Below are 20,451 nucleotides of genomic sequence, written 5' to 3'. Positions count from 1 at the left end.
TTTTGGACAAAGTTTGTTTTCCTATTGTTTAAGCACTGCTTCCTGCCAAGAGTGATACCATATATGCCCTATAGCTGCAGAAAAGGCTAACATTGTTATCTTTTTACAAAAAAACAGCTAAACATGAGAGGTTTTTGTACAAAGTGTGTGTTCTTCATTCTTTAAGCACCGGTTCGAGCACCGTTTAAGCACCGGCACCGTTTCAAAAGTACCAGTTTGGTACTGGTATCGGATAAAACCTAAACGATACCCATCCCTTGTGACCAGTGGATTAAACAATAGTGATGACAGGGCCTTTTTTGGTCAAAGCTTTATGCAGGTCTCTAAAATAACTATCAGTAGGAGCAGAGATCAGTGAGAAAGGGAGACTTTACCACTCATTAGATTTTTGAACACACGGTCACATGTGGGCCCTATTTTTCTGTAGATGTTTAAAGATGAACATGTATACAGTAAATATGTATGCAGTGGCTTCTTCATCAGAACCGAGGAGTTGAATGTTCAATGTTCTGTTGACCTCAGAGGAAGTGCAGAGCTTGTTGTTGTTCAGCTCTGGTCAGCACAGCTACTAATAAAGTAACTTTAATAGTGAAAGCCAGATTCACCCCAGCTCCTACTTTCATACTGTGTCATGTTGCTTCTCGCTGATGTGTGCTCTGATCTTTGCCGGAAGTAATGTTGTTGCTCTCCTCCCTCCTCATGCATTCCATGTACACACATGGAAAGGCAGGGAGATCCCAGAACAGAGCCAGGACACTAAATATAAAGTAGTTCAGAAAAAAAAGATCAGGCTTTTGTTGTTGAGGTCTTCTTCTGACTGTAGTGGTCCTTTAACCTCATGTTTTACTAAGAGGCCACAGACACTCTGTGTTTCCCCAGGGAGAATTATGGCGTTGTCTATCAGTGTTGTTAGTTTGGGGGGGGGGGGGGGGGTTAAAGTTGATTTGATTTTTTTCATCTTTCAATTACCTCTAGTGAAAGGAAGCTTCTGAGCTTGGTTTTCTGAAACCTCATCTCCTTCAGTTCTTTGCCAGCACGATGCCAGCAGTCACCTGCTGAAATCCTTTCTTGCACTGCACTCATGCAGTCACTTGTGCTACTCTGTTGACAGCTTTGTTAATACAGATTTAGTAGAAGCCAACCAGAACAGCCAAGTCTTTCACAGTAGTACAATGTTGTTTTCCTCTGGCCTCCCATATTAGATTCTATCTCACCACGTTCTGACTTTCCAGTTGCACAGAGACTTGTTAATCAGAGGGTTTTCACTTCCTTGGTGGCTCTAAAAGGGAGGAAAAGAATGCAGAGCTCTGATACTTAGTGTAAATTGGTCATGGAATATGCCCTGCTGTTACTTTTAAGTCCTTTATGCGTTGGTAGCAAGCAAACAAATGCAGCTTGTTGCCCAGTAGCTATGGTAACTGCTGGTTATCACAGCCTCAGGGGAGGCCAAAAATGCAGAAGTAGCCAGAGTGCATTTGTGTGTGTTTTTGCTCGTGACTCTGCGTGTGTTGTTGTTTCCGTGGAGACATCGCTTCAGAAGTGGGATCTGTAATTTTCTTATCAATCCACAGTGTCCATGATGTATGATGCGACTTGTTGTTCGCACTCCACTTTTAGTGGCTCGCCCACAAGGCGAGCCCAAACTTGTTTCACTCAGTTGCCCTTTGTCTTTGGCTGCGACACAGCTGCAGGATTACAGAGAGGTGCGTGCATTTGATGGGTACGCAGAGGTTCAGTTCAAGGTAGAAAGGGAGCCATCATACAGGAAACTTCACAGCCCCACACAACACTGGTAAAACCACAGAAACACATGTGAAATATTTATTTTAAGGTGCTTTAAGAATTCTGGAAAATCCCTCAGTATAACTGCCCACGGGGGAGCTTACATGAGAACTAAATAACTTTTTACATTACCTATATGTTTTTACCCCTACCCAGGACACCTACATTTGAAAATATGACAACTCAAGAAGAAGGCAACTTTAGGATTTTCAAATTCATGCCATAAGTGCATCTACTGAAAATCTCAGACAAATTTGAATCTTCAATTCAATTCAATTTTATTTATATAGCGCCAAATCACAACATAAGTCGCCTCAAGGCGCTTCATAGATACAGAGAAAAACCCAACAATCATATGACCCCCTATGAGCAAGCACTTTGGCAACAGTGGGAAGGAAAAACTCCCTTTTAACAGGAAGAAACCTCCGGCAGAACCAGGCTCAGGGAGGGGCGGCCATCTGCTGCGACCGGTTGGGGTGAGAGAAGGAAGACAGGATAAAAGACATGCTGTGGAAGACAGCCAGAGGAATCTTAGTGACATAGTGGTCATAGGATTTTCAGTTTGACGCCATAGATCTTTCTGCCAGGAGGATGAGGAGTAACTTCCTGTTTGCATTCACATTATTAATAAGAACATTGCTGGGTGCTTTCAGTTGCTCCCTTATCTCGAAAGGGGGTCACAGTGGATGGATGTTTGTTTGACACAGCTTTAATGCCAGAGGGATATTCTTGACATATCCTTTCTATTCATTTGGTAATAATTTGGTACTGTTATTTGGAGAATGCTATTTTATGACTGGGTTTGTGTTTCTTCCCAGAATTGTTTTTTCTTATGACAACTAAGTTAGAAAAGTCTTTGACTTTTTTCTGATGTGTTTCTTACGGGTTAGGAACGGAAACACATCAGAAAAAGCAACCACAAAGCAAAGCAATTTGGAGTAATCCAAATTGCTTTGCTTTGTGGATGTCTGCCATAGCAAACTGAGAAAAAATGTCAGCAAAAATTTCACTTATTAGCAACTAACTGTTGCTTACATAGCTTATGTTTACATGGATTTTTTTGTATATGCCGGTTACCGATGTCGGACCAAAGTAAGCTTACTACTGTACCAGTCACAGTATACATATGTGGGCGATCGTGGCTCAAGAGTTGGGAGTTCGCCTTGTAATCGGAAGGTTGCCGGTTCGGGCAACAGTCTCGACGAGACCGACAGTCTCGGTCGTTGTGTCTTTGGGCAAGACACTTCACCCGTTGCCTACTGGTGGTGGTCAGAGGGCCCGGTGGCGCCAGTGTCCGGCAGCCTCGCCTCTGTCAGTGCGCCCCAGGGTGGCTGTGGTTACAATGTAGCTTGCCATCACCAGTGTGTGAATGGGTGGATGACTGGATGTGTAAAGTGCTTTGGGGTCCTTAGGGACTAGTAAAGCGCTATATAAAATACAGGCCATTTACATATGTCACTCAAAGGTTCCTCTTGTGATGGAGTACCTGCTCTGTAATATGAGATGAAAAAAAAGACATCAAAATGAATGCTCTAAAAACTAAGACGTGAGAGTTAAGTGTGGAGACAGGAAGAAGAGGGGGATTTCCTTAAAGGGTTATAAGAGGTGTGAAAAATTCCTGCAGTTTGGAACTGTCTGATGGTATGAATTAGTTAAAAAAAAAGAGCTGTGCTCATTGTTGTTTTACATTTACAATTTCTATGCATTCATTTAATTTTCCCTCACATTTTTATTACTTCTGTTTACGCATAGTAATGTGTGAACTACTGTGCTGATAAAGATGCGGTGGACTTACCAGCTTTAGCTGATGCCAGTGGATTTTTTTCCATGAAAAATGGCGTTGCTATCATCAAAGTCTGGTCTGAGCTGTGAAAATCTTGTTTGGTTTGTTTTTAGGCAACAAATTGTCCACTCAAATGCTTGTAATGCAAATAACTGACATAAGCACAGACACATTTTGGGGGGGGATAAACAGTGTTAAAAAGAGAATAGAATCAGAATTAGGGCTGGGCCATATTATACCGTTCACGGTAATACCGGTATAATGTTAGGCAACGATAGGAAAATGAAATATCGCGATAGAATGGGAGTAAAACGCGCATGCGCAGTGCCTTTGTTTTCATACGCACATGGCCGATTGTTGAGTGAAACAGATGAACCAGAATTGGTTTGTAAAAATGGTGCAACTTCCGTGATGTGGAACTGGTTTGGTGTTTGTCCGTCAGATACACGACAAAGCACATTTTTTTGCAGAACATGCAAGCGGCCGTTGTTATTGTCATATTTGTCGGACTAAGATGCTCTTAAATCTGGGAGTAATCTGGGTCCTAAACTCTGTAATCTTCAGGTCAAACAACACTACAGCATCACTTAGAGTTAAAAACTGTCTAAATTCTTTCATCTTTAATAAAACGATCAGCATTGCTGCTTTACCAGGTGTAACTATGAAGTTTAACTTCCAGGCATCCATGAAAACTAAAGTTATTACATTTAACGGAGTTAGACGTTAGCAGGAAGCTAGCGGAAGTTAGCTCGCTAGTTTCGCTAGTTACCTAAGCATGATATAGCATGTTCTGACTGAGAGATTTCTGAAAAAAATCAAACGTACAGTTCTGCTATCACTTCCAACATAAATGAAGACAGGAAACTAAACAGCAGTGACGTTTGTAGGGTTACTGAAGTTGGGCTAGCTGGTATATAATGATGTGCTACGTGATCGCTAGCGACACAGCTATGTTAGCATAACATAAACAGTGAAGCTGGAGGACGAACACTAACACTTTTCCACTTATAAAAGTTAACGTGAAGGTTCTTCATGGTTAGAGACAAATGCAATCGCATGGCAGGATGTTGTAAACGGACCAAACTTCAGTCAGGAGAACAACTGAGATAATCCATCCACAATATGAGGTTAGTCATTAATAGACTGCAACAACATGGGAATAGAGCAGCTGCCAGAGAATTCAACATTAATGAATCAATGGTACAGAAGTGGAGGAAGCAAGAAGAATGAGTTTAATAAAGTTTGATTTATCTGACTGCTTTGTTTCGCTTAATGTGCCTTATAATCCCGTGCACCTTATGGTCCGAAAAATACATACTGCACACTGCAGTTTAATGTTGCAAAGCACCTCTTTTTAACTTCAGTGGATATTATACATGGTTATGCTCAGGATATGTCAGCCCATTTCTACTGGAAATGCCTTTTGGTTAAACTTTCAGCAAGGAATTTGCATTTGCACTGTTACATTTTTATAAAGCTTTAATGTACATAAAAACCAGCTTCTTGTTTAAGTGAAAATAAATGGAAGGTTGTCTTTTTGCGCTAGTAATGTTGTGGAGTTGTATTTTGTCTCGCATCAATTATATCGTCGGTTATATCGTTATCGCAAATTTTCAAATATATATCGTGATAAATATTTTTGGCCATATCGCCCTGCTCTAATCAGAATACTACATATAAATTACTGAAAATGGCTGAACTAGTTTTTAAATAATATTCATATATTACTGATTAGGTTGCAATACATAAAAACAATTTAAGTCAGTGGTTAGACTTGATACTCTGCTTCATGTAACCTAACCACTTATCCTGATTACCAATGTTAGGGTAATTGGATCCAGATAACGGTAAGATACCCAGGGTACGCTGAACTCATGTCATACAGGGCCTAGGCCTTTTGAGTCACGTTAATATGCGGTACAGGGTCAGCGATTTTGGATAAAAATAAGAACTTTTTGCCTGGCACTTTTGCAAAGCCTAGTGTGGCAGGAAACCCTATAGCTAACAAAAGTCCAAACAATTCATCAAATGCATAGAGCCAGCAGGAAAAGAAACCAGGAAACACTCGGGAGCAAGAGATATAACGTCTACCTGTTAAAGACACAAACAAAATATAATAAATAGTCACACTAGTGAGAAGGCGAATATGGCACAGGTGAACTCAGTTAAGATAATAATGAGGCTGGGAAAACAGCAAAGGAGGGAAGTAAAAATACACAAAGCCACATGAGAAACTAATCCTTCAAAATAAAGCAGGATGTCATCTGAAAGAGGACTTGGATACACATGTTAGTGGGGGTATCATTTCATTCAGTTAAGTGTAAATATTTTGTTAGTAGTGATTAGAGGGATATACGATCGAGGACCTTCAACATGGCTTTAAGGCTTTCCTTATGTCAGATGGCTTGGCAACTACTCCAGTAGTTAACAGGTGTCATGATGGTGGTTATCAGCTTTGTTAAGCATGGCTTTCTGTTTCAGGCTCTGTATGTGCTCACACAAAAAGGGGCGTTTCATACATCAGACTCTTCTTCATAAAATGATCCCTACGAGTGTCACCTATTCCAATCAGAGGTTATCAGGTGATGATAAAACTCTATAAAGATGATAACACCACTGCAAGACAGGAAATGAATGCTGCAGAAGATAGTTAATCTAGTGATAGTGCACAGGGCAGTGAAATAAACATTTAAAACTTACTGTCCCACAGCCTGATAAAGCAGGCGTTTGTCAGCAGATTAAAGTTAAATTAATTTGGTTGGTTGAACAGGTATTCCTGGTGCGTGTTCTGTGGTGTAGTAGTTGCCATTCCAGCCGTGTAAAACAGACTCAGCAGCAGATTAGAACCAAGTATAAAAACATTTATACATTTTCTGCATTACCAGCTGAATACATGAGAAATATACTTATAGTGCTTCATAACTGATGCTAGCAAGGTCCAGCTTAACAAGTTGCACAAAGATAATGTATTCCCCCAGCATAGAATAAAAAAAAATAAAAGAATAATTAAAAACATGCTGTTTGCAAATGACATGAAATACAGTAAGAGGTGCGTGTTTTTGGATGGTTTGTCTCATGAGCCCTTTTGCCAATGATTTTCTTCACTTAACTTCCAGCTGTACTTCCCACCATAATCACCAACTTGGTAATTATGATAAGTAAGTCCAGATTCAGGTTTTATCCTGTCTGAAAACTGTTGGCTGATATCAGACACAGAATCCACATTTTGCTGTTACCATCTATGTTACTCTGCCCAAACTAAAATAACCCTCCACATACCAGCACTGTCAAATGATTGAAACAAACCTTGACCGTCTACAAAGCGAGAGCGAAAGCGAGGCCAGCTTCTCTTTGCTGCTAGTCCTGCTGGCTTAGCAGAACTGCACTGAGTGGCCACAGCCGCCTGGCCTCCCTCTGTGTGTCTTCGCCAGTGCCGTGAGTTGGTCTCTCTCCAAATGGTGCCTGTCTGCCTGCTCCAGATCCATATGCTGAATTATAGATAAAGCTGTGTTCATAGAGACAGAGAGAGAGAGAGAGAGAGAGAGAGGAAGAGAACAGCAAAAAGGGATCAACAGAGACCCCGAAGGAAAGGAAATTACACTCAGTAGAGGTAGGTGCCGAGGAGGGGGAGAGAAGAGGGGAGACAGGCAGATTAAGGAAATAGGAGCCTCCCTAAATGAACTCAACATGGATCAGCATCACCAGATACTTTTATTTATTTAGACACTGCTGTGCGTGTGAACAAGAGCCTCTCTCTGCCTCAGCCACAGGAACACACTGTCCTGCCCACATGGCTTTACTTCCAGAATTAAGCTAGACTCTCCTGTTATAGCTGTGAGAGAGGGCGAGAGGGGAGACCAGGGCATGCAGGAGGAGCACTGCTGGGTCTACGCAAGCGAGATTATGTTCCATATTTCCTCAAATCTCCATGATTTTTTTTAGCGCTAAGTTAAGAGGAGGGTTCTATGTTGATGAGAGGGATTTAGCATTTGATATCCTAAACTGTGTGTCAGCAAGCATGCCTGCTGGTGTTAATTGTATCACCGTGGTTTTCCCCTGGATTTCATATCATGCTGTTTGTTCTACAGCATGATATGTTCTACTCTTGACTTTGTATGATGTCAGAGGTAGCAGATATGCATTTGACCTGTTTGGGAAGACAAGCCAATCAGGAGAAGGTTGAAACGGAAAGAGTGCTGAGGATTATTTTCTTATAACCATGATGCTACTCTAAGAGTCTAAGGATAAAAATATGGAGCTGGGAATAAATATAAACAGGTCATGTTGATCACATTTTAGTCAAAACCATCATAAATGTTTTATTTTTTCTATGTGCAGTTATGGAGAGCAGCAACAACACCCAGAACAGAATGAAGCGGGCTTCAGTGACAAACGATATAAGTCAAAGAGCTGGGTTGCAAAATGGCTTACAGGTGCAAAGTATCTGTGCTTTAGGTGGCCAGCTTGAAGAGCACATCCAGTGCAGTTGGCTAATTGAATGTGTAGAAAGGTATCATTTGATCCAACAGCCTGAGAGTGTGAGTATAAGCTTGATGTAAACACACTGAGCACAGCTGCTATATTGCAGCAATTTTCCATCTGTCTGGAGCAACAGCCTACACACCTACACACACTTAATCAAAAACACATATAATATCTAGTATGTGTGGAGTTTAAGATGTGTCCATTTAAATATGGAAGACAGTGTTGCATGTGGAGTGATGTACTACTCTGCCACAGTATGCTTTTATGATACCATTAGGACCTTTAGAAATTGCTCCATTATTTTGAGGGCTAACAGAGTTGAGTTAATGCCCATACATTTGAGTTTAATTCTTTTACTATTGCATTATGTAGCACTCAGAAACTAAACTTTGTCCTTTGCCGATAGTGAAATAAGAAACGTTCAGTCTGAGGTGGTCCTGATGATTCTTAGTGTGCCAACTGGAATCCAGTAAGTGTGGAAAAAACACTAGCGCATGCTCAGGAAATGGACTGCAGCAATGCAAAGGAAATGGGATTTATGGTAAATTCGTTTAGACATGACAAAATACTGATGTCATTCTCTAAATGGCAGGACAGTGAGTCAGGATGAGTGAATGAATCAGCGTTTGTTTTCATATTCTGCCATTTAAACTCAGTCATGCACAGCCTTGAATCATTTTGTCTCTTTAAAACACAATTAACGCTCAATGGAGCGAGGGTAAATGATGGCCTGCCCACTGCCTACGTTGTTGCTGTGGTATTGATTGGATTGTTGCTGATGAACTAATACAGGGCTCTTGTGTCTTTGCTGTGTGTGCAGTCGATGCTGTCTTCCAGAGGCTATCCCTCTCCCTGGCTGAGAAACCAGCAGCAGCAGCAGTATGTCCCGTGTCTCCTCCACCGCAAAGCGATACACTGGCCCCTCTTACACCAGCCACTACAGCTCCTACAGCTCCTCCCTAACCCCAGGCCTTAGCTCCTACAGCGAGCGGGACAGGCTGTCCTCCTACAAGTCCCACACCTCCTCCTCCTCTTCATCCTCCTCCTCAGGTTACTTATCCTCTACCTATCTGAGCAGCGCCGCCGTCCGCAGCCACAACTACAGCACCTCCTCGGACCCTGAGCGTGACCGGGGTCGAACCATCCCTCGCACTGACATCCTTGGCAGCAGCAGCAACCGCCGGAGTGAGAGCCTCAGCAGAACCCCACTCAAGAGCTATGGAGGGTCAGGGCTAAGTGGGGGGTCAGCCTACACTGGCTACAGCTCCTACGCTTCATCCCCAGCCCAGTCCAGCTACCTCTCCTCTTCTCCGGTGGCCTCCAGCATCTCGCTCAGTCGACGAAAATCTGTATCCCAGAGTGACCTGAGCAGGGACCTGGCCTCTCTGAGCCTCAATGATGCTTCCTCCTCAACCCCTTCTTCATCCACCAGTGCCCTGCGGAGCTACCGCAGTCGGACCAGTGATGTGGCTGAGTTGTACGGCAGTAGCTCCCGACCCGGCTACTCAGGCCTGTCCCGAAGCACTACTCAGGAGACCCTGTCACGGAGCTCCACCCAGGAGGCCTTCAGCAGGAGCAGAGCATTCAGCTCTTCAGCATGGGACCCAAGCAGTAACCAGCTGTCCCATTCCCCAACGAGGGACTCTACGGTAAGAACAAGTCCCATGTTCTTGTTGTGCTTTAACTGGAGAAGCATTCCTTTACAGAGGATCCTTGGCAGGATCTTTGGCAGGAGCCAAGGAAGGCTGAGTACTATGAAAGCTGCAGTCATCACCACAAAGCTTTCCTTTTATTAGTCTGCACATGGTAAAGACCCACAATGCTCTGGTGCTACTAGTAGCACTGTTTCCTACCAGTTGGGGGCACTGTTGTTCACATTAATTTCAGTGCACTTGAAGTCTGGGTTTACAGTATTCTTGCACACCTTACACTCTCCTGTGGTTTTTACTGTTACAACTCTCCGCTAGGACACAGTTACAATGCTCCTTATTCTTTTAACTCTCTTATTGTACTGTACAAAAGTAGTTTGATGGTTATCTGACAGCTCTTTCTAAGCCCAGCAGTCTCTCAAAGAGCAGACGGGTCCTCTCAGCATCAAGAATAATGACTCAGGTTTCCACTGCGTGGATCCCAAAGTATGACTGATCCACTTTTCCTTTGGATTAGTCTCAGTAACTGCTTCCATGGATGGAAGGAGGAAAAGTGGGAATTAGGGAGAATTTGTGAGAAGTCTGTTTGAAAGTGGCTTTCAGATAGAATAAATCTGTCATCTTTATTGCATCAGATATGCTCCAGAATGTGACATTCTTTATTCATTTAGTTCTTCTGCTCATCATGTTCATTTGCATATATGAAAAGCAGAAGGATATCTTCTCAACTATCAGCTGGTTTGCTGGCTGAGCCTGACAGTAGGGTGACAGAACTAATACCAGAGTGCATTTTTATGCACTCTGTGCTAGCTTACTTGACATTTTTATTTCTGTCAAGTAAGCTAGCACAGCCTTTACTGTAGAGGCCCCAAAGGCCCATTCTAAACCAGGCAATGTCTAAACCCTGTAATGTCCAGTCAGCTGTATGTAACTCCCATGCGTGTTACTGAGAAGTGAATGTGTTTTAGGGCTCACCGGGTATGGTTAACACTTTTTAGCACTTTTTTTTAAACAATAACTTAATATATTAACAGTTTCATATCACCAAGACCCTGCACATCCACACAGATCTTAGCTCAGGTTGATAGTGGGTGCTGCAGTACTGGGAGTGTGTGTGTGTGTGTGTGTGTGTGTGTGTGTGTGTATACCCACACGGCCTTGAAGAGAGGTCTTATCTGCCAAATTACTTAAAATAACCAGCGTGGGCTATACGTGCACTGGCTCTTTAAAACTAACTGCCATTGAGAACAATGAAAAGAGAAGACATAATAGTACACTTTACAGTATTACGGCACTCTGGACTATGGAGTTTTAACAGTGGAAACTAACTGCTGCCTGCTGACATCAGGGGTAAACATAGCTCATGCAAGTCTTTATTCACAAACATGACCTAAGATAACCAAGTCATTTCAAAAGAGTGTTCCCAAAGAACACTTGGGATCATGGTGCTGCTGGGTTAACTATAGAGACAAAAAAAGTCAGGCTTTATTAAAGCAAAGGTGAAATACTGGTTATAAAGAATTCCTTGTTCTTTGCTAGGGTTATTCATTTTAACCCCTTAGGTAATCAACACCTTTTTAACACGCAAGGTCTGAAAAGTGCAGGACTTTAACTGGAGGTCACCAGCTGGCCTGTGCATATTGCTAATGAACTCAAGCACATATAATCACCATCTTCCCAGGGGCTTGGTGTCAACACTGACAGCAGAGCGTGCAGAAAGCAGCCCCAGTGGATTTTGACTTACGAAGCTGTGTAGTGCTTTAGACACGTCTTTGGGAAAACAATGGATGTACTGATTAGACCAATAGATTATATATAAAAGATGGAAGTAGCTTCCCAGTCTGGAAGGTTAAGCTAATGTTGAATGCCTTAAGCTTATATTCTTCCCAGTGGCCAGCAAATGGTGAGTTCTCTGGTTTCAAAAAGAAATCTAGTTGTAAAATAAGTATACTGACTTGCACTTGATCAGTGATCTCAGCAAATATTTTCCTGGGATCCATCCCCGAGTACTCTGGTCCACATGCTTAAGTATGATTAAGATTTTTTTCCCTCTTTCCTGCAAACAGTTTCACAACAATTGCTGTAATGTTTTTGATGGCCAGAGACTGGCATTGCCACCTATTTTGTGTGAAGGTACGCATAGCGACATTAAGAAAACCCATGGTTATCAACTTGCTAAGTCAGTACAGTGATGTAACCCCTTAGCCTGACTGCCGATGTTACAGTAAGTGAAGCCTGATAACAGAAAGATAACCTGGGTATGCTGAACTTGCTTTGCAGTACAGTGCACAGTTCCTGTTGCTTGCACTTGTTTGGTGTATGAAAATAGTGTATGTCCACCAGCCCAGACTCATTGTTTCTTACTGATTTTAATGCAGCCAACTTTGTTTATTTCCCTTCATTTTTTTTAATCTCCTTTTTTCAGCCTCTTTATGTAGAATGTGACCACTTGTCTTTTTTCTTGGGTACCTCGGATTTTCACACTGATACTATAGTGGCATCTAGTAAAAATCTGGGACGAGTTCTAGTTTGGGTGACCTGACGTCAAGGTCAGAGGTCAAATTTTCTGAAAATCTTGTGACTCTTGTGAAAGTAGATATGCTTAAATAGAACTTTGACAAATAGGCAGGCAATGAAGTGTAATCACTGTGTGGTGCATATGTGCATGGCCATGACAATGCAGGTAAGAATGCATTGTGATTAAGAGAGCTTTCAAATGCTGAGGCTTAATAGATCATGTATCCTTCTGGTGGGTCGAGTATCCAAAAGTTGTACTCAAGTACGAGTAGCAATACTTTAAAAAATTATTACTCAAGTAAAAGTGAAAAGTAGTCGTCAAAAAAGTTACTCAAGTAAGAGTAAAAAAAGTACTTGGCGAAAAGACTACTCAAGTAGTGAGTAACTGTTTGAAATATCCGATTTATTTATTAAATAAATGTTACCAGACAAACAAATATAAATAAATATACAAATTTTACCATTTTCAAAAGGAATATATGTAAAAACATCAACAAAATAAGGCACAACAATTCTAATTTCCAGATTTCAGTTTTTCACAACATAAAGCTTTTTTCACCAATACCTACAGTAAATAATATAAATATATAAACAGTGCAAACAATTTCCAGTGACAAGATATGCTGTAAACGTTATATTCATTTTTGCTCCAAATGGCACAGCAGCCTCAGAGAAAACATTAGAACGAGGCATCTTCAACATATGTTCATACAAGGCAGCTCAGTTTACCATAAGTTGTATGGGTGTGCATTTATTTCTGCATATTTAGCAAAAATGTGCCATTTCTTAACTCAGTGAGGTGATGGTTAAGCTTAAGCAGCAGTTTGCTCTCAAGGTTCTTTCTGTGAAGCTGTAACTGTTTAGCAGTGAACAGGAGTCCTGCATGACTAAGAATCCTTCACAAGCTCCAGATGCAGGAAGAGCTGTATTGACTTTGATCGACAGCTTCTTGATGTGAGGAAAGCCATGCAATAGATCCACACCTCCAGTGAATGGACACGAAAGGTACCTCTCCAGCTCCCCTGCTTCTGGCTTTCCTGACCCCATGGATCCATCATCTTCGTCGAATAGGCCGCTGTTTGTGCTGGCCTCATCCAGCTCTGTGTCTAGGCAATGTTTGATGAAGTGGAGACCTGGGAAAGATGTAAGGTTTTCAAAAGAATTAGGTCTGGTCATTATAGTGCTGTATACACTGCCAAGCTGCACACTATGATCAGTGTGTGAATGTGTGTGTGAATGGGTGGATGACTGGACGTGTAAAGCGCTTTGGGGTCCTTAGGGACTAGTAAAAGCGCTATACAAATACAGGCCATTTACCATTTACCATGTTTGTTTGGAGCTAGCCTCCAAAAGCTGGCCATACACTGTGCGATTTTTGGCCCATTTAGAGCTGATTTTTCAGTTGCGCAACCGTTTTGGGGATCGGCCTGTGTTTTGCCTTAATCGTGTGTGCATCGTGTAGTGCGAGGTTTTGAATGGCATAGCTAGCACCCATGACACAATCCACATTGCACAAGCTTTTGTATTTTGGCTATCTTAACAGTTAAACTTATTAGCATTATCACAAAGCTATGCTAAAAGTGCTCACTCAACATTATTATAAGTGAGATCTGATACAAATAAGCCACCAAGCTCTAAACACACTCTTGGGTTAGTCAGACATATTCAACAGAGAACAGTATTATTATCATTTAAATGTTGACACATTTTGTTGCCACAGTTGTGTGTATTGTTGTTCTCCCATCAACAACACAGATTCAGACCACTTTCAGTCTATTGTTCAAAGTGGTAGTACTTTTTAAGTTTCTTACTGCTTTTTAAAGCCAGCTCTTTGAAAAGACACTAATGGCCCTTCACTGACACTTTTCCATGTTTGCTTGTGGAGACAAACAGCTACAACAGGGCACTGTGGCATCCTTGAGACTAAACTCAGCAGATCCATTTGTGCTTTGTGTCTAGACTTTTTGTTGGGTCAACAGTATGTTTAGACAGTCTGACTCTCGGTTTGACACCTTAGCCAGACAGCTTATGGTTTGATTTAAGAGAAAATAAACAGTCTGGTACAAGATGGAGCTTTTCCTTGTTCTTTGGCAGAGAAGGGCCAGCCTTTTAAGTAGCTCAGGTTTACAAGCTGCTATTGTAGTTCTGCCTGATTGGTAGGTTTGTGGGTGTGCCATATCTGTCAGAGCAATCATTATAGCAGGACTCTAAAACTACTGTTCACTGCCCCAGTACTAAACCTGCAGTGGTTTTTGAGTATCACTACTCGGATCTTTAAATCCAAGATGGCCTGTTATTGTTTGGACCTTGAGGTTAACACACAGAGATGATTCAGATGTAAATCATCTGTTTTGTTTTCTAGCTGTGGCAGCTGGTTGACTACCACTTCTAAAGTGCTATGCAGATGTCAGCATATACTGTCTGGTCATTTGTGTCTGATAGACGTTCTGATCTTTCTTCCAACTAAATAGTCACTCATAGCAACTGGCTGAGCCCTGACTTTCTCTGGCGAGTTTCACCAAGAGCTTAGAATTGTTATCTCACAAGTAAACTCAAAAGATTGATGAATATAGACCGCTAAATCAAGAGCTTTGCTTTGTAGGTCAGCTTTCCCTCCTCAACCACCATCTGATGCTGAGGTTACGTCAAGCCACTATAGGAACAATGGGAATCAGTGTTTAATTGTTGACTTAATTTGTTAGTTATCTGATAGTGTGACAGAATATACTCAAGTCAAGATTCATATATTACTTAGTGCTGGCTCTCCGCCATATTTCACAGTCTTTCTTATCAGAGGGAATTAGCTTAGAAAACCATAAAGATCAATTTTCTCACCTGAACCAGTTGTGGAACTTTAGATATTTTCTTAGTTTAATGTGAGTTTTATGTTGTATTTGTGAGGAACCATGTAAAAAAACATCCCAGAAAAGAGAAGATGCCTTTTTTTACATTTATCTAAAAACTAATTTCCATCTCTATCCCTGGCAATGTAGGCACAGTATTAAATATCTAATAAATAAACTATTATCTGCTTATATATGATATATATAATTTGCAGATATTTGTGTCTGACTTTGGCATCTGTTCTCAATAATACATGCAGATTCTTAACCAAGCTAGCAAGACTGAGCTGATAACTAGAGCTTGGTTACTTCTGGCTTCAAAATTCAGACAGATGCCTCTGTCAACTTTTTATATACAGTTTATGGATTCTATTTGATACCACATGAACCTGGAGACAATCTGACTATGACAGAAAGATGGATTAATGGGCAGAGCTGTAACTTGGTAGCTGCTTTATATTGAAGGATCGCCTGCATTCTTCCTTTAGTTCTGAATCTGAATCGGTGCTAGTAAGTCAAAGTATGCTCTGTACGACGCGTGACTATAGAATGAATAACGGCGCACGAACAGCAATAAAAAGTATGAAATATGTTGTTCCTAGATTAAATTTAAACATTTGAGCGAGGAGATAATCAGCCTGATGTGCCTAAGTAATAGAACAGTCCTCCCAAGGTAACTGTACACTGACTTCTCCCAGAAAACACTGCTCAGACTCATTTGTCCCAATTTTAGATTATGTAGCTTTTTGCATCACATATCAGAATACAGACCCTTCTCACATTGCAGGTTTCTTCTTCAGGGATTTAGACTCTTTCTCTCTCTCTCACACACACACAGACACACACAAGTGTTTAGTCTGCAGATGGACTGTGCTCTTTGGTTATTTGTTGTGTACACACACTTGAGTCTGGGTTATGATATTGTTGTTGGGTACATGTTGCACTTCCTCCACTTCACACACCGGATCAGCTAAAATCAGCTTGTACTTATGTTACTTTTGTCAGCAATTCGCCTGTTTGATGCAATGTTGAATTATACTGCCCATACGTGGAAGGGCAGGTACAGGACATTTGGTTGTTTTATTAACTACATTCATTGGGAAATTTCTTTTTAGCATGAATATAATTCCGGGTGTCGGGTGAGCTGTCATCAAAACCTTATAGTCACAGGTGCTTATAGTCAACAGACCTGTGTGATCACAAGCATTACTGTAACTTGTAGCTCTCAGTATTTCTACGGCAGGTCTATTTGGGGTTGCCTGAAGTGTAAAATGTGACCATCATTCACTTAGAAAAAAGGATGAGACAGAACATTAAGTCCTCCTTACTCACAATAATTCCACCTTTGTGTGCCACCTGACTGCCATCATGGAAACACTTGTTTTTCTTTAACACTTTTTCTGTGAACTCCACGAAAGTCCATGAGTGTACTCTGACACTAAGAGGGTTAGTCTGTATTTATCTTACTTTTGCGTTCCTCAACTTTGAACCTTAGACTTGAATTTTTACCATGAGTTTTGTTATCTTATTAGTAATCTTTGGTATTTTGATGAATGTCATCATTGATCAACTAGTTATTACTCACTATAACCCTTGTTACTTTTGTCTAAGTAAACCTGGAATAGCCAACAGGAGTTATTCCTGTGATCTGTGACCTAATTAAACACTTCATTGATGGGTTTACAGGATTAATTCATAGTTTCAGGTCAGAGAATGTTATATGGTGTTCATTTTGTAACTTCTGTTACTAATACAGTGTACCATTTGGACATTAGTTGTTGTTAATCTGCTACATGCGGACTGTATGGGATATTTAGCAGACTGCTGAGCGGCACTCTGTGCTTGCTTGGGTACTGCTGATAGATCTAGGCTGTCATTCTACTACACCCTCTCATTAAGACAGACCAGAACTAACACTAATGTGTCTATGTCTTTGCTGGTGATTCACCGGAAACGTCAATAACAACCGTTTTTTTTAGGACTGCACATCCTAATTTTAGAACTACTTGTCCCTGCCATCACATTAAGAGTGTATGCTGTCTTTCCCTTACAGCCGATGTTTCTTCCTCACTTTAGCTATTACCATACTATTACACTGATTTTTATACAGTAGTTGCCCTTATGGGTGACTTTTGTGTCGTGATCGAAATGAAGATGCGTAGTCTCCTTGGAGCACAGCGTTTAGTCCTTCAGACTGTAGCAGCAGCGCGGAGAAGGCTGGACTGACGTAGCCAGCACGGTTGGAGGCGGCCGCTGACGTTTGTTGTGGGCCGATTTTTTTTTCTTCACCCGAGCCCAAAGGGGGCGGGCCTGCAGTCCGGTAAAACGGAATGGGAACACAATGTGCATTTATTTGCATTTACAGACCCACACCGCCGAATGGACCCTCACCTGCGTAGAACGACACAGCGGCCAGTTGCTCTTATAACACTCGGCTTTACCACGTGTTTGTCGCTTTTAGCGTGTTCATTGCAGTCTGTAGTAGCACGGCGTGGAAGGAGAAGCCACAGGTCGTCTATATCGATGAATGAATGACTACAAGCAGAGAAAGCTGGTGAAACGTGTGATTGGCTTCCCTGAGATAGAAAGCTCATCATCCAGTCAGCGGGAGCACTCGGAGACCTACGCCGTTGTCTGAGTAACTCGTACCGGTGATCGGTTTCATTCCTCCGCCAGCATGCCGAGCATGCGACAGTCCTACACGGTGACAGTTCCCGAGGAGCCGCCCGCCGCTGCTTTCCCGTTCCTAAAGCAGGAGATGCGAAGAAAAGGCAGCATGTCCGGGTCGGTGCTGGTGTCAACGTTCGTGGGGCTTATCATCAACCAAGCCAAGGTAAGAGACAGCGAGAGTGCCTGCTGTGAGCTCTGAGCTCCGCCGGGAGTGCATCACACCAAACTCCATTCAAAAATCTGACAATTTAACCGTTATATTTATAATGCTCCATTTGTAGAGCTTCAAAGGTTCCAGCTAAGATTGTATATTTGTCAGTGGTTTATATAATGTGAGTATAATAATAATATGTGGTATTTGATATGTATCTACTGTGGGACTCCACTGTAACAAACTTCAGAAAGTAAAATATACAATATATTCGTGTAAAGTTTCATATTATACTGAATGTATGAAATTCTCATTAATTTGCAAGTGTATTTTATCATCATGTTTTATTATCTGTGTAAGTGCTGGGATGTGTTGGAGGGCTAATGATTCCTGTGGGAGGATTTCTCGTTAAAATAGGCCACAGATCTTACTTCACTCCCGGTGTTATGCATGTTGTGAAAGATGAAGCGAGTTTAATGCTGAATGAATCATTTGCAGAGGTAAGCCGCTCTCTTAAGCCGAGCTGTACTCTGCTGGGCCAGGATCAGTAGGGCTGCACTGGCAGGTCACTGGTTATATAACCAGCATTTAATCCCCCTCATACACTACAGCTGCTCCTACTATACTGCTCGTATGAATCCCATTGTAGTGTTACAGTGGAGTTAGATGCAGGAATAAATCATTCTGGCTGACCTGTATGTATGCAACACAAAGTATAGGAGGAGGAGGTTGCCTCTTGCTGTTTCTGTATGGGCTCTATCACATGTACACATAAATGTAGGTGTGAGGAAAATTCTGACAGTCAGTTCCGTCTGTTGAGGAAAAAAGTGTGTGGTACTTTCTACTCTAAATATCTATTGATGTTTACTCCTCAGCCAGTCATGTGATCGCTGGCTGTGTTGTTTGCTCACTGAGTGCCCTTGTCATTTTTCTTTGTGTATTGTTGTTTTTATAGTTGAAAAGTGTTCTCTGTAATTTGGATGAGTGCAGCCAAAAACACAGTGTGTTTTATGCCAAGTGAAGAACTAAACAAATCCACTAAGTCGACTTGCTAACTGCCCTGATACAAACAGAAGAGGAATGACCTTAAGTGCTGTGAGGCTTGCTGCTGCTGCTGGTGTGTGTCTGTGTGCATGTTCTTGGGCTGCAGCGTGGAGTGGCTCTGCTGTGTGCCAGCTTCTGTTATGTAATGACAAATCACATTAGAATACACTTTACAGCTGGCCCAGCCCGGTGCTCTGCTGCGCTCGTTGCTGTTGTCTGTTCCGCTGTCAGCGTCCCACCTGCTCTTCCCGTCCTGCCCCTCTCCTTCAGCTCTGGCTCAGCACCTCCTCCATCTCTGCAGACCACCGCTTGCCCATTGAACATGTCGTATCCTTCTGATGGTGAGCTTACAGTGGGTAATGTGTGTTGTCATCTGTGATGATGCACGTGTTTGTACACTGCAGGCTCAGGGTGAACCAGCTGGTAGATTAAAGGTTGCTTTCTACCACAGCTTACCAACTCATTCTCACTGAGTTCCAACTTCAAAAGTTGTTTGTTGACAGAAAATAATATCCAGCCACTTTGAAAACCATCATGTGTAAAATTTGATCACGAATCTGTCTTTTCAGATAAGTGTTAGTGTAATTCTATGACTTCAGTTGCTAACAGTGATGTTGGTTGGTTAAATGAAACTCTGAGATCATGACTCGCTGCTTTGTTTTCCATAAAGATTTTAATGGCAGGTAATCACCACTCTTAGTCAGCACCAGCTCGACAGCTTGAGCAGCAGCTCTTCTGTCTTCACAAAGAACAGAGCATCGTCTCTGTTCTGGCTCCGTGCTAACACAGTAACAGTCATCCACCCAGCAACACATGTTGGTCATGGGTGATTGTGGCAAACACAACCTCAATAACTGAGCTGTACACTGTAGAACCAAATGCTTAAAGTAGTTATGAAGATTAAACTTGTTTTTGATTTGATTAAACTCATGTTTTGATTACCTTGAATTATTATGGATTATAGACTGTAGTCAGTTTAATTAAGATGGGCAGGAGTTATGGCTTGTTCATGCTCATCATTCTTACTTTTAGTTCAAACATTTTAAAAGTGTTTTCTGTCCCCACTTGTTTTAGTTTTATCCTACTGTGAGTTAGAGACATTGGGAGATACTGTGGATCATAAAGATGTTATTGAGTTGACTTTTTCACTGCCAGCCCACAGTTCATTTCCTCTGTTCTTCTACATGTGACAAAGCAAGCCTCAGCTAAGATAATCTGTATCTGTAGATAAAAAGGAATGTTTATGTGAATAATGAATCCCCCACAAGTGATTAAAATGAGTACATAATAACACTCTTTTAGCTCTGGCTATAACCTTTGCAAGGGACACACAGAATTTACATACACATATCTACACACAAATCAAAGATTTTGCTGTAGTGTTCATATTGTTGTAACTTTTCCCGCAGCGTATACAGTGTTGTAACATACATGCTTCCATGTAGTGAAACACCTGACTGTGAAAAGCATTTCATTTGCTGGGTGATTATAGACAGGAGACAATAAGAGTAGTTATTTTTATCTATA

The 20,451-nt window shown here is 41.6% G+C and overlaps 1 protein-coding gene across 5 annotated transcripts in view; it reads left to right on the top strand.

Moving 5' to 3' along the window:
- The window catches only part of LOC309687369 (ubiquitin carboxyl-terminal hydrolase 2-like), a 63,995-nt gene that overhangs the window by 10,151 nt on the left and 33,393 nt on the right, over positions 1-20,451 (top strand). For 3 of the 5 annotated variants that reach the window (XM_082502284.1, XM_082502286.1, XM_082502287.1), the window contains exon 3: positions 8,871-9,699. In XM_082502284.1, the coding sequence (XP_082358410.1) occupies positions 8,932-9,699 (768 nt within the window). In that variant the 5' untranslated portion in view covers positions 8,871-8,931. Of the gene's footprint in view, positions 1-7,903; positions 8,104-8,870; positions 9,700-17,048; positions 17,893-20,451 lie in introns of those variants that run through there. The other 2 variants (XM_082502285.1, XM_082502288.1) reach the window with 2 other exon arrangements.

This window comes from Aulonocara stuartgranti, assembly GCF_965226115.1.
Source record: "Aulonocara stuartgranti genome assembly, chromosome: 14".
Lineage (NCBI taxonomy): Eukaryota > Metazoa > Chordata > Actinopteri > Cichliformes > Cichlidae > Aulonocara > Aulonocara stuartgranti.
The sequence above is the reverse complement of the archived record's forward strand: the minus strand, read 5'-3'. Positions and strand labels throughout refer to the sequence as shown.